The following is a 15,563-nucleotide window of genomic DNA, read 5'->3' as shown; positions in this document are numbered from 1 at the left end:
TTTAGCACCTTGATCATCCAGGCTTTGTTTGGCAGGCTTGTTTGGCAGGCTTCCTGTTTCTGATGTACTTAAAAAAATTTGCTATTAGTTTTTGAGTCTTTAGCTAGTTGCTCTTCAAATTCTTTTTTGGCCTGCCTAATTATACTTTTACACTTGACTTGCCAGAGTTTATACACCTTTCTACTTTCCTCTGTAGGATTTAACTTCCAGTTTTTAAAGGATGCCTTTTGGTCTCTAACCACTTCTTTTGCTTTGTTATTTAACGATGGTGGCACTTTTTTGTCCTCTTACTATGTTTTTACCCCAAATTAAATTGAGTCACTACTATGGAGCTTTTAAAAAGTTTCCATGCAGCTTGCAGGTGTTTCATTTTTGGGACTGTACCTTTTAATTTCTGTTTAACAAGCTTCCTCATTTTTGTGTAATTCCACTTTCTGAAGTTAAATTCTACTATGGTGGGCTTCTTTGGTGTCCCTCTTCTCCATAAGGATGTTAAATTTAATTATATTATGGTCGTTATTACCAAGTGGTTCAGCTATATTCACCTCTTGGACCAGATCCTGTGCTCCACTTAGGACTAAATCAAGAATTGCCTCTCCCCTTGTGGGTTCCAGGACTAGCTACTCCAAGAAGCAGTCATTTATGGTGTCAAGAAACTTTATCTCTGCATCCCGTTCTGAGGTGACACGTATCCAGTCAATATGGGGATAGCTGAAATCCCCCTTTATTATTGAGTTTTTATTTTTATAGCCTCTCCAATCTCCCAGAGCATTTCACAATTGCCATCACCATCCTGGTCATGTGGTGGGAGTATATTCCTACTTCTGTAGTCTTATTATTCAAGCACGAGAATTTCTATCCAGAGAGATTTAATAGTACTGTTTGATTCATTTAAGATTTTTATTATATTTGACTCTATGCTTTCTTTCACATATAGTGTCACTCCCCCACCAGCATGACCTACTCTGTCATTGCTATAGATTTTGTATCCTGGTATTACCATGTCCCATTGCTTATCATCATTCCACCAAGTTTCTGTGGTGCCTATTATATTAATATCCTCACTCCTTTTACTGTTTCCTTCGCTCTCTCTCTCTCGCTCTCTCTGTCTCATGTCCTTAGCTAGCTAGTACATGATACTAATCTCTAAGAAAGAGAGCTCGTATGTCTAGTTTTTAGAATAGGGGAAGGACATCTGAGTTCTATTCCCAGCTCTGTCACAGACACACTGTATGACCTTGAGCAAGTTGTTTAACCTTTATGTGCCTTAGTTTCCCCATCTGTAAACTGAGGATAATAATCATTACACCTCAGAGATGTTGAGATTTAATTAATTAAAGCTTGTAATGTGCTTTGAGATCACTGAGTAAAAGGCACCAGAAAAACTGAAATTAGTAATCAAGATGAAGATTGATGTCAAAAATTTCAACTGTAATGAAAAATGGAAAATCAAGGAGAATAATGACCAATACTATCCCCAAGGATACATCTACCACAGGCTATAATAAAATAAAAAATATGATTATATCAAGTTGTTATAGCGTGTCTGGACTCATAGGTTCTCTTTCAGTTCTGCCAACTAACTCACTGTATGACCTTGGGTTTAACCTCTTTGTGGTTTGGTATAGCTGTAGAATGAAGATAATATTATTTGCCTACCTCAAAAATGCATGGATGCACAATAGAAGTACAAATTATTATTACTAGGTTGTCCCTTACAGCCCAGAAAAGTTCGTCTTCAATTATTTATTTATATTTTATGCTGTCTCTCTTGCAAAGTCTAGTGTTGCCTGAGACATAATTGTGAATCTGTGCTCTGGCAATGTTTATTTTCAGTCTGATGTAGCAAGTTAGTATGCACTGTTTTTTGCACTATCTGCTGTATAAATATCAACAGAATAGGAAGGGTTATTCAAAGACAAGACTGGAAATTCAAATTAACATTACTTTGAATAAACATGACTCCAGTAGATTTGTGCCTCCACCCTTCACTTGGGACACTTTCCAGAGATGGCTAGCAGGCAGCTCTATGAAGCAATGTTCCCAAGACCAATATAAGAGCAGAAGGAAATAGGCGGAAGTCAGTCATAGCACAACAATTCCAGTGTCCTCTGTCAAACTCTTTTTAAAGCAGCCAGCACTATTAGACATTTTATGGGTATACGTTACAAAACCAAATATTTAAAAATTGTGTGGAGAGTCCTCTATTAGAGCTTGCTGTAGAAGTGCCATAATCTGGAAAGTGTCTCTATTCCTGGAGTCACCGAATCATAAAATGGTGTCAATCATTGCTGATACCTGCTACAGATTAAGCATGATTTGCAGAATGCTTAAACTCTTAGTGACTTCCAACATAATACCCATGCTCTTTGAATGGATTGGATGACACGTAAAACCTAAGAACATCTTGACATCCTGCAAGGCCAGAACAATCCTGACCCAGGAAGCTTCAGGAAGCAGTTAGCTTGATGAATCATCTGCTCAAGCAGGACATTCTAAATCAATAAAAAGAACAGGAGTACTTGTGGCACCTTAGAGACTAACAAATTTATTTGAGCATAAGCTTTCGTGGGCTACAGCCCACTTCATCGGCTGCATTCAGTGGAACATACAGGAGGATGATTTTATATACACAGAGAACATGAAACAATGGGTGTTACCATGCACACTATAACGAGAGTGATCACTTAAGGTGAGCTGTTACCAGCAGGAGAGAAAAAAACCTTTTGTAGTGATAATCAAGATGGGCCATTTCCAGCAGTTGACAAGAACGTGTGAGGAACAGTAGGGGGGAAAAAAACACACAAAGTAAAACTATTTCCCCGTGTTTAATGACACATCCACTCCCAGTCTTTATTCAAGCCTAATTTAATAGTGTCCAGTTTGCAAATTAATTCCAATTCAGCAGTTTCTCGTTGGAGTCTGTTTCTGAAGTTTTTTTGTTGTAATATTGCGACTTTTAGGTCTATAGTCGTCTGATTTGTGTCCATTTATTCTTTTATGTAGAGATTGTCCAGTTTGGCCATTGTGCCAGCAATGCCCCTCTGCCATGTACATTGGCCAAATCAGACGTCAAGAATTATAACATTCAAAAACCAGTCAGAGAACACTTCAATCTCTCTGGTCAGGCTGAATTGGAATTAATTTGCAAACTGGACACCATTAAATTAGGCCTGAATAAAGACTGGGAGTGGATGTGTCATTAGACAAAGTAAAATTATTTCTCTGTGTTTGTTTTCCCCTCCTACTGTTCCTCACACGTTCTTGTCAACTGCTGGAAATGGCCCATCTTGATTATCACTACAAAAGGTTTTTTTTTCTCTCCTGTTGGTAATAGCTCACCTTAAATGATTGCTCTCGTTATAGTGTGCATGGTAACACCTATTGTTTCATGTTCTCTGTGTATATAAAATCGTCCTACTGTATTTTCCACTGCATGCATCCGATTAAATTGGCTGTAGCCCACGAAAGCTTATGCTCAAATGAATTTGTTAGTCTCGAAGGTGCCACAAATACTCCTGTTCTTTTTGTGCGTACAGACTAACACGGCTGCTACTCTGAAATCTAAATCAATAAACGCTCTTGTCCTATATATTTGAACCATCAAGGAGAACACTGAAAGATACAACCTCATGTCTATGTTGACAAGATGCAAGACTCAGGGTTTCTTCTCCACCAGTCATAATATTTATTGTTATTTCTCTTATCTCTTGGAGTTGGTCACTTAGGAAGTTGTTGATTATGCAATTATGGGTCTCCTGCTGCTACATATCACAAGCACATAGGAGGAAGAACAACTGTATTGTGTTCTAGTTTTCAAGCAGGTGAAGAAGAGCTGGACTTCTAGAGCAGATTGACTCCTTGTTGGAAGAAACATTAGGCAATACAGAGCCAGAATATGTTTTTTCTAATCTACTGTATTCATGGAGATAGCAAAAGCACATCTTTAAGGGAAGAGAACATGTTAGCAACACTTCTAGATCCGTGTCTCAAAAGAAAACTCCAAATTTCTACTCACTGCAGATGTGGTATATAGCTCAACAGTTCTCCAGAAACAAGTGTTAAATATCACATTACTCTCTTTATTATCCACACCAACTAAAATGTACTTCAGAATATTCCTGGGACTCATTTTGCTCTTACTTGTACAAGTTTTACACTGGCTTTGGTGGGGTTACTTCTGATTCACACCAGCATAACTGAGAACAGAATCAGGCTCACTGAGATTAGGCTGAGTCACTGCAGTGCTATGACATATTCTGAGGATCTGGAGACTGGAAACCAGGTCTGCAGAGCCTGGGGTAACTAATATTTCCACAGTACCACCAAGAGGCCATGGTCAGGGAGCACTGTGGAGAATAGGTGCTGCAGGAAATACCACCTATGAGATCCAGAGTGTCTGTATCCTGCTGCCTTCTGATTGGACAAGTGCCTCCACTTAACCCCAGGAGTTGGCCCAGGAAGTTGTTTGGGTAACCACACAGATCTTGGCCTGCTACAACGTCAGACTTTGCCTTGTCTCCTGATCTCTGACTCCAGAGTGACTTCAACCCAGATTCCTGCCTTTTGATTCTAACCTGGTACTACCTCTGATCTCCAGCCATAGGTGACTGGTAACGGCTGGGTGGGTGGTTGGGCACAATGGCAGACCCTCCCTCCCCTTCTCACCAGAGCCATGGTCCGCTTCCTGCTGACTACCAAGGTACCCTTCAGCAACACCCTCTTGACCATGGCACCCCCCCGACCACCGCCTCTTTGGTGGTTGCCCACCCTTAAGACCAGCCCTGCTTATCTCTCTTAGGGAAAATGGCACCCTGGGTGAACTTATATTTTGGTGCCCTGGCCCCTGCTGCCTCCCCCAGTCCCCCATCCATCCCCTGCATTGCCCCTGGCCCTTGCTGCCTCCCCTGGTCCCTTACCCATCCCCCCCAATCACCCCTGGCCCCCCTTTGCCTCCCTGGGCTCCCCACCCACCTCCCTATTGCCCCAGCCCCTGCTGACTCTCCCAGACCACCCACCTATTGATCCTGGCCCCTACTACCTCCCTGGGCTCCCCACCCCAGCCCTAGCTCCCCTGGGCCCTGCTGCCAACCCTCTCCCATTGCCCCAAGTGACACCTTGAGTTTCCTTCCGTTCACCCCAAGCAGGTAACTGCAGCTGCAGACTTCCCCGTGCCCCCTCTGGCACAGAGCTGTGCTGTCAGTCCAGCCTCACTTCTCTGCTCTGGGTGACAACTAGTAGGGCTCAGCAGGAGCACTTACTGCTGGTGCCTTTCCCAGACACGTCCCTTCAGCAGTACTCTGCCCAACTCCCATCCTGGCAGAAATCTGGGGGCGGTGTGAGATGCCATATCCCCCCTCTGCATGTGTTGCCTATGCCAGTCTCTGACCCTGACCTGACTAACCCAGACTCTTGTTTATGGAACTTGGCCTTGCAATTCCTCCAACTCTGGCCTGGTGAATCCTGTCCCTGGTGGGTAGGCCTCAGGCCAGCTCTGACCACTAGACATGACTGCCTACATCCCAGTCCCTTACACGTGTATACAGCTATATGAACTTGAATACCCTTTCAGTGTCTAATGTGACTGCTTGTAGAAAAAGAAACTGAAAATAGCTCTGCATCCTGGAAAATAAACCAAAGGATTCTAAAGGCGCTGATTATTCTGTTTCCTAGAGGGCTTTGTAAGAGCAGCAGCAAATGAAAAGAACTTTTCTGCTCCCACATAGCAGAAGCACGTGCTAACGTTGAAAGAGCCTGGGAAGGAACTACTGGCTAAAGGCTGAATAAGATGATTATTCACTTTCAGAAAAGCAAAATAAGTACCATGCATAGTTGAACTACTTGGTTTGAGCATTGGCCTGCTAAACCGAGGGTTGTGAGTTCAATCCTTGAGGGGGCCATTTGGGATCTGGGGCAAAAATTGGGGGTTGGTCCTGCTTTGAGCAGGGGGTTGGACTAGATGACCACCTGAGGTCCCTTCCAACCGTGGTATTCTATGATTCCATACTATGCATAGTTTCAGAGTAACAGCCGTGTTAGTCTGTATTCACAAAAAGAAAAGGAGTACTTGTGGCACCTTAGAGACTAACCAATTTATTTGAGCATGAGCTTTTATGAGCTACAGTGAGTATGCATCTGATGAAGTGGGCTGTAGCTCACGAAAGCTTATGCTCAAATAAATTGGTTAGTCTCTAAGGTGCCACAAGTACTCCTGTTCTTTAGGCATAGTTTGAAGATCAAATTGTATTAGAGGTATAGACGGGTGATGAACTCAGAGCACTAACTGAAACCAATGTGGAACTAAAAAATGACCCTTTCATACTGTTTTTTTTTAAATGCACTATGACGTAGCAAATTGTATATGTAGACACACTGAGTCCATCAGCAAAGTAAATGACCATTTCATCTCAACGGGGTTTGCACAACTAAGTGCATCCTAAAATTCCTTGGTGTAGTAGATGGCAAGGTTTGTGTCCCCTCTTCTTGTAGCTCTGATTGCTCCTGCCCCCTTTGGCACTTTTCTGTGTCACTTTATCCCTACTGAAGCATGACACTGATTAAAGATTACTTGTCTGGATTCTGGGGACAGCTGGCTGAATCATTCACTGCATATTAGAACTGGTCAGAATTTTTTTTCCCCCCTGAGGAAGGATTTTTTCCCCCAAAGTATTGAGAACCAAAATATTTTGATTCAGACATGCCTTTTAGGAACTGCAGTTTGGGTGCCTCATGGCCCCCTCCCCCAATTCTTCTCTGTGGGCCGAGCTCCCTGCTTGGATTAAATTTCCTGGATGTACTGTGGTCTCTCCCTCTGGTGGGGAGGCAGTGCTTCATGGAAGCCTGAGCCTAGAGGAGAATGGGAGACATAAGGCAAATGAACAGCAGCTCTCAAGGCACCACAGTGGCAGATCCAAATACAAATATTTCAGTTTTCAAGCAGTGGGTTTTTCAACAACAAACAACAACCACCAATTTCCCATGGAAAGCAGATGCTTTTTATGAAAAAAATTTGTTTAGCTGAAAACCCAGTTCTCCAGGGAAAAACAGTTTAAATAAAACAAATTTGAGTAGCTGTCTAAATTATTTATTTTCTGAACAGCTTAGCTGACTTTGTTTACAAGTCATTCAAGAACTGATCCTGGTTTATACAAACATAGGTATCATTCACAAATTTTGCTAAATAGTTTATATGAATTTATGACAGCCTATGGGCTTTCTGTAAACTGTTTACTGACTATTTGCTATTCACTTTTCATGGTGTATGACTGAACTCCTATGACACATAGTATTGTTTCCACTGCCTGATTGAATGGCTGAAAATTTTTTAAACAATAACAAATAGAAAATAATGCAATTTCTGGTACAAATTTTCAGCCATCCAATGGCTGAGTGTCTGCATGCTGGTGAATAACTATAAGCCCCCCCAAGAAAAATAAGGGAGTGAATCCTCCATGTTTATTCACAAAAATATTTACAAATCACTTTAACTCTGGGATGTAAATGATTCTAGGGTGCAGAATTCTGACATTCAAGTGAGACAGATTCTGGGATGGATATAAGACCCAAAGGTGACTATTGCACATGGTTCAGCAGAAACAATTGGTAGACTGAGAAATTGAGTGTGGGACTGACCAATGGAGGAGCGATCACAACAGTTCCAAGCTCTATTCTGGGATATCCCATTAAATGCATTACCCTGAACAGTTGCTTAGTTAGCCTATGCCTAAAACCAATCCCGATGTACCTTGTAAAACATTACCATTCATGATAAACCTGATGATTCTGCAAAGTGCTAAGGATACTTGACTCTAATGGGACATGACCGTGCTCAGCACTTTCAGGAGGTGCTCCTCATCAGCCAGGATTCCTCACTGTTCTGAAGTCCTCTCATTTTTGCTAAGAGTACAGTCATGTGAATCTCTAAGACTGCAAGAACTCCAGCTTAACCAATGTTCTTTCCTCCTGACACGTCTCGCCTCTGAAAATCAGTCCACTTATTGATTTTATTGCCTACAAATGGAGTTACGTGCTTAAGTTTAAGGAAAGGAGTTTGAAAGTCTGGGACTTTGACTTCTCCCTCAACCTTCCTCTTATGTAGAATAATGGAGATGATAAATCACGATTATTAGGCCTTTGAGTTCCATGTGAATCTGAATAAATAGCAGATGTCATTGAGCAGCAATAAAATAAAATATTTTCCTCTGTGTTTACTCTTTCCATAGGCTCCAGAAACAGTAGAAGGATTTTAAAAGGTGTGGGGAAAGACCACACATATGCAAATAAACAGCTGACGCACAAATACTAGATCCCCATGCACATGCTTGTCAATTAGTGAAAAGCCTTTAAGATGAAAAGCACTGCATATATCATAGTACTTTGTACATTTATATATGTGTGGAAGGATTAGATTTTTATCCATAAATGTTACACACAAACCAATGACAAAATATTTTCATCAATGATCACTGAAATTTACAGATAGGCAAAGAAAGAAATGCTGCTTGAGAACATATCTGAGTCTGATTTAAGGCTATTTGTATTGTAACGGTTATAAAGCTTTAACTTTTTGAATCGCACCATCCCCCCCTTAGTTCCTGCAACTGTGAAAATAGAAAAAAAATGCTTAAAAATAAACATTGACATTTCTATTGAAATTACACTAGAACATCAGAGTTATGAACTGACTGGTCAACCATACACCTTATTTGGAAGCAGTAGTACACAATCAGCCAGCAGAGACCAAAAAAAGCAAATACAGTACAGTACTGTCTTAAACATAAACTACTAAAACAATAAGGGAAAGCAGCATTTTTCTCCTGGATAGAAAAGTTTCAGAGCTGTATTTAGTCAATGTCCAGTTGTAAGCTTTTGAAAGAACAACCATAACATTTTGTTCAGAGTTATGAACATTTCAGTTATGAACAACCTCCATTCCCAAAGTTCTACTGTATACAAGAATAAAAATCTAATTCTGCCAAACCCATATTTATAGCATCTTTAATCCAAGGATTTCAGAGCATGTTACAAGCTTTAATTAAGTTGGACTTATGACATACCTGTGGAGTAAGAATTATCCCCATTTTATGGTGCGGGAAACCGAGGCCCAAGAGAGCAGTAAGAACAGGATCGGGCTGTTCAAGTCAATACACATTTTAGTATGGACTTGAATAGGAGCAGTATCTGGCCCAGGGGAATTGGGAAGGGATGCAAATAAGTTAAAAACAAATCTTATAATATTATATTAGTCAATTTGGATGGCTTCTTACAACTGAGGTAAATCAGTAGTAACTCCACTAAAGTCAGTTATGTTGCACCAATGTAAAACTGGCATTCATGAGAGGAGAATCAGACCAATTATGTTAGAATTGGACCCCATTCTCATTCTACTTACGTAAGTTTTAAACCAGTAAGCAACTCTCACTGACTTCAGTGGAGTTACTTGGATTTATATCGGTTCAGTGGATATCAAAATCTGGGCCTGGCCCCATACTGTAGACAGGATAGAGTGGATCTGCTGGCTCAGTAATAAAAAATGAATCCATCTTTTAATCAGCAGTTTTATCCCTCAAGGTTATATTTCTAAACTTCAGTGTCCACCGATTACAACAAAAGAAAAACTCTCTACTAAAAAACAAACAGGATTCCCTCCTACTGTCTAGAACTAGGTTGTATACCTAGAGAGTAACAACTGGGTGTGGTGCTCTCCCTTCTTAAAGGCTTTCTTCTCGGACCAGGTGACTGTCATTATAGTTATTTCCTATATAACTTCTGAGAACATTCTTGAGCATTCAGTCCCCAACTTTCCCTTGTGACTCAGCACTTGTACTTGTGTATGATCTCAAAACACAAAGTTTGTTATCTGTCAAGCAGAAAGTTAACATGGACTCTGGACCCTGCTACAGGTTCATTGACACAAAATGGCAAAACAAAGTTAACAAAAACTTACATAAGGCCCTGATTCAGTAAAGTATTTGGACAACTCGTGCTTAAAGTCAGGTGCATGTCAAGTACTTAGCCGAATCAGAGCCTTAGTAACTATCAATACATGTAATGTGTCCCCCAAAAGGTCCTATCAAATATTTCTGAACTCTGAACATTGGACAATTAGCGACCACATTTGACTATTCTAATTTGTAATTGGCTTTACAGAATGAATCTGCCAGCTGTCCATGCCTTTGTTAAATAAAAACCCTTTTCTGTGAGCCTAGAATGGCTTTTCTGTAGCTAAAAATCTGCTTACAAGATTCCTGTGGAGCACCTCCATTTCTTCATCTTACAGTCTACTGTTATTGCCTAATACATACAATTCTGTAAGGGTTCCTATTATTTCAAAACTTGTGAACAGGCTTCAGCGGCAAAGCTAACAGGGGACCCTTGTGAGATTCTGCCTACAATTAGATTAATTTTTTCACTTTTATGTAGTAATTCTCCCAAAGCCAGACAAAGGCCACTCTGCAGCCTGGTGAAATTGGTCAGGTCACATGGGTTTACACAAACCTCCCAGCAGTTTTGAGTCACCCTGATTTACCACAGTTAAAGTTTTATTTTCATTCTTCATCACTCCTCACCATCCCATCAGCCATGCATGTGACACCCAGCCATGAACTGCATTCAGTACAATCTGCAAGACTATACAAAGGCCAAATGAACACACTAGTAGGAGATTACTAGAAAAGGATCCCTTAAATATGGGGCAGCTACCACTACCCATAATATGCTATTAATGCAAATTTCTCTCTTAATTCAGGTTTCTTCCCTGTTTAATAAATCATGCAGAATATCATGACTTCTCCAGTCACTACTATCACTGGAACAAATGAAACAAGCAGTAATGTCCCAAGTTTTCAAACAAATGTCCTTTATTTGCTTACCTGGGGGTTCTTTGCCTTTATCTTGGATCTTCTCAGAATAAGTTAGTGATTCTTTTGAGATTTTCTGTTTATCTGTCAGTGTTCTAAGACAAAAGACACAGTTATAAAAAAGTTATCTATAGAGTAACTTTAAAAGTCAGCTAGTAAATACTACATAAGGGAGAGATTATATGGCTCCTGGGAATGGGGAGCCTTTTCACCTCTTGGTCACTGTTTCTAATATGACCACACTAGTGACTGAAAGCATTTCTTATCTGATGGCTGATACTCTCATTTCACATGGTTTAGATTATGAAATCTCAGTCCAAATCTACTGAATAAAGTTAATATCATTTCACATGGTTTAGATTATGAAATCTCAGTCCAAATCTACTGAATAAAGTTAATATCATTTCACATGGTTTAGATTATGAAATCTCAGTCCAAATCTACTGAATAAAGTTAATATCAAATACATCATTACGCTGGGCACTAATTGACCTGTTGTTGGCAGTCACAGCAGAACGGACATGAATTGTACAAGTATAAATTGTGAGCATGTTGGTAATACAGTATGTGGAAGATTTCACTGCTGATATCTGTACTATATCTGTTAAAGGGATTAAAAACAAGTTGCAGAGACTCTTAGTTCCAAATACTATTAATCTAGCACCTGGTACAAACAATTAAAAAAAAAACAACTTTGTCAACGCAACAGAATCTTTATCACAAGGATGAAATTCACCCCTCCACAGAAGTTTGTTGCAGGGTTGCAAACAACGTATACTCTATACTTGCCTTTGCACACACGTAAAACACAATGGCCACTGGAACAAAAACCAGCTGGCTACTTCAAGTATTAAGGGTTGTTTGAGCCTTTAAGTCCCTGCTCCAGGAGGCTGACTCAGGCACAATGAGACGGGTCCTCTATTGCATCACACTTGTGCATCCACCTAGCACAAACATCAAGGACTACACAATGCTATAGAATCAGAATTCTCCCATCATTACACCAGTGATAGCATTGTAAATGAGTGGAGGCTTTGAATTTGGGAGCTTTTTATGCCCATGTTGCACAGGTGTAAATGATGGCACAAGCTGCAAGGCACTGGAGAATCAAGCCCATTGCATCACACTTGGAGAAGTTGCAGCATCTGCTCTCCTGTGTGCCTAGCCAGATCTGCTGGCTGGCATAGTTGGTATAGTGCAGTACTTTGTAAAAATTGATGTGATCAACAATGCTCATATTTATACTTTAAAAAAAAACACCGACAATCCAAATTGGGAGCAAAAAGCTTTGGTGTCCAATGATTCATGAACATTACTAAAATGGTTTTAGAAACATTAGAATAATGCCAGTATTACTTTTCTCCTACTGCCAGATATTCCAGGCAGCAGTGCAGGATTCCCATCACTGAGAAAGAGCTTATGTAGTAGCTCAACCTCAGCAGCCTGCAGAGTCTCCATGAGCAGACCTCTTAATGGTCAATGAGTGGAGCCTTTAGAAAAGTGTTTCTCAAATTCAGCCACCAGTGGTTTTTCTGCAGTCACAGATTTCTGGGTGGTGATTTGCAAGGGCAAAGCAATGGCTCCTCCTTCAGGGCCACAAGCAGGGGTTGGCCCCTGCTCCCCTCTGGAGCCACAAACACCAGAGGAGCAGGCAGCTGGTGTGAATTCCCCACCTTCCTGGGACAGTGAACTCGGGCTTCAGCTCTGTGGTGGTAGGCTCTGGGTGTGGAGCCCTGGCCACATGGTGGCAGAAGCCACAGTGCTGGCCCTGGGGTCACCCCTCCCAGCATCACCTCTGGCCCCTGTTGCCTCCTTCAGGCACAGGCCCCATCCACAACCATGGGATCCCAGGATCCGGTCGTGGAGCTTCAGGCTCTGGACCCCAACCACAGGTACCAGCCCTTGGCTCACCACCCCACCCCATCACTCCTAGCCCTCGCTGCCTCCTCTGACCCTTCATTCATCCCCCCATGACCCTGCTGCCTCCCTACCCACCTCCCCATCCAGGGCTTAATTTGTCCCCACCTTGATGGGGCTGAGTAAGTCTGCTTGTGAAAATGGATATTTGTATGTTTGTTAATATCTCTCTTCACAGCAGACTTAGTAGCTAGATGGGAGGCTGTGAAAAGGAACATACAAATATCAATTTTCACAGCAGCAGACTTACCAGCTAGCAAGTTTTAAAAAAGCAACCAAAAAAGCAAAAAAAAAAACAACAACAAAAGACAAGAATGTGCAATGCACCTTATTTGTGTTTCTATTCTGTTTAGGTTCAGTGAAGACTAAAGATAACTGCATATTTTTATTATTAAGCCTTCAAAAAATACCCTACATAAATAAATTATAATGATTTGGACACGTATATGTATGCCTATTTATTTGTTTTTCCTAAAGTTAATTAAGAATTTTAGGAAAAATTGTCAGAGCTGCCACCAGCAAGAGTTGGTGGCTGCATTTTGAGGCCACCAAAAAATTTGTTGTGAGAACCCCTGCTTTAGAAGTGACTGACTACACAATGTAATATTACAGAGAATTTTTTAAATACCTTTGTGTATTTCCGATTTTATTAATATTTCAAATTCTAAACTGAACTGTGTTACTAAGAATCTCTTAACCCTACTCCATTCTTACCCTCTGGACAGAGCCACGAGGAGAGCATGGAGGGAAACACAGGCTAGTTTTTTTTTTTTTTAAAGGAGTAGCAAAAACCCATTCCTCTGTATATGCACGCACACACACACACACACACACACACACACGCCCTGAAAGCGGTATGAACTGTACAGGCTTAGCACCTCCCTCCACCACTGCAGAAACACTGGAAGCACTCTCTACCCCACACAACATAATAATTTTGTTTTAAAAGTCAAATGACCCCAAAAAAACCCAACAATGCATGAGTGGCACCTTAGAGACTGACCAATTTGAGCATAAGCTTTCGTGAGCTACAGCTCACTTCATCGGATGCATACTGTGGAAAGTACAGAAGATCTTTTTATACACAGAAACCATGAAAAAATGGGTGTTTACCACTACAAAAGGTTCTCTCCCCCCACCCCACTCTCCTGCTGGTAATAGCTTATCTAAAGCGATCACTCTCCTTACAATGTGTATGATAATCGAGGTGGGCCATTTCCAGCACAAATCCAGGGTTTAACAAGAATGTCGGGGGGGTGGGGGAAGAGGGTAGGAAAAAAACAAGGGAAATAGGTTACCTTGCACAATGACTTAGCCACTTCCAGTCTCTATTCAAGCCTAAGTTAATAGTATCCAATTTGCAAATGAATTCCAATTCAACAGTCTCTCGCTGGAGTCTGGTTTTGAAGTTTTTCTGTTGTAATATTGCAACTTTCATGTCTGTAATCGCATGACCAGAGAGATTGAAGTGTTCTCCGACTGGTTTATGAATGTTATAATTCTTGACATCTGATTGGTGTCCATTTATTCTTTTATGTAGAGACTGTCCAGTCTGACCAATGTACATGGCAGAGGAGCATTGCTGGCACATGATAGCATATATCACATTGGTGAACGTGCAGGTGAACGAGCCTCTGATAGTGTGGCTGATGTTATTAGGCCCTGTGATGGTGTCCCCTGAATAGATGTGGGCAGTTGGCAACGGGCTTTGTTGCAAGGATAGGTTCCTGGGTTAGTGGTTCTGTGTGTGATATGTGATTGCTGGTGAGTATTTGCTTCAGGTTGGGGGACTATCTGTAGGCAAGGACTGGCCTGTCTCCCAAGATTTGTGAGATAACTTGATTATCATACACATTGTAAGGAGAGTGATCACTTTAGATAAGCTATTACCAGCAGGAGAGTGGGGTGGGGGGGAGAGAAAGCCTTTTGTAGTGGTAAACACCCATTTTTTCATGGTTTGGGTGTATAAAAAGATCTTCTGTACTTTCCACAGTATGCATCCGATGAAGTGAGCTGTAGCTCACGAAAGCTTATGCTCAAATAAATTGGTTAGTCTCTAAGGTGCCACAAGTACTCCTTTTCTTTTTGCGAATATAGACTAACACGGCTGGTACTCTGAAACTTATCCTTGTACTAGTGTAGGGATTTTTTTTTGTTTGTTTTGTATTAAATTACATTACCCTGAAGATGGGTTAAGATGGAATGTGCGAACCTCTAGTGTGGGGTGTCTGTCTCCCAGTTAACAAATTTCTTCTATCACTCACGTGTTTCTTCTAGAAGTGATTCCGTTTGCTCCTCCTGGGGGCAGCTGCTTCTCCACTCTGAAAGATTTGCTTGTGTTTTCCCCACATCAGGTTCCACAGTGTGCAGCAGCTTTCATTTACTCAGCAGCTCTTGCTGCTAGCTCATTTAAGGTCTCACTCTACAATCTGCTTTCCTAAAGGCAGTAAGCTTTTGACTACTGATTGCTATTTATTGTTAACAGTAGGTGTACCTCCTCTGCATTAATCACTCCACTCCCTTATCATACCTGAATTATTGTGCAATGTCTACTTGTTTGTCTTTAGTAATTTAGGACTGAATCCTGCAAGCTTTTACTTATGCAAATAGTTTCTTCATATGTGAATTCCTGTTGCCTTCAGTGGCGCTCCTGGCATAAATGAACATGTGTTTATAATTTGCCTAGTAATGAATTAAACTAAATTAGACAATATGCCATTTTTATCCACTACAGAACTTTTTGATCAAACATGGCTTTCCTATCCAACTGCTTACTTCTCTTGAGGA

At 41.1% G+C, this 15,563-nt stretch overlaps 1 protein-coding gene across 3 annotated transcripts in view; it reads right to left on the bottom strand.

Moving 5' to 3' along the window:
- The window catches only part of ACSBG1 (acyl-CoA synthetase bubblegum family member 1), a 68,938-nt gene that overhangs the window by 42,919 nt on the left and 10,456 nt on the right, over positions 1–15,563 (bottom strand). For 2 of the 3 annotated variants that reach the window (XM_073303550.1, XM_073303551.1), the window contains exon 2: positions 10,872–10,954. In XM_073303550.1, coding sequence (XP_073159651.1) covers positions 10,872–10,954 — 83 coding nt within the window. Of the gene's footprint in view, positions 1–10,871; positions 10,955–11,071; positions 11,137–15,563 lie in introns of those variants that run through there. The other variant, XM_073303552.1, reaches the window with a different exon arrangement.

Source organism: Lepidochelys kempii, chromosome 10 (genome assembly GCF_965140265.1).
Source record: "Lepidochelys kempii isolate rLepKem1 chromosome 10, rLepKem1.hap2, whole genome shotgun sequence".
Lineage (NCBI taxonomy): Eukaryota > Metazoa > Chordata > Testudines > Cheloniidae > Lepidochelys > Lepidochelys kempii.
The sequence above is the reverse complement of the archived record's forward strand: the minus strand, read 5'-3'. Positions and strand labels throughout refer to the sequence as shown.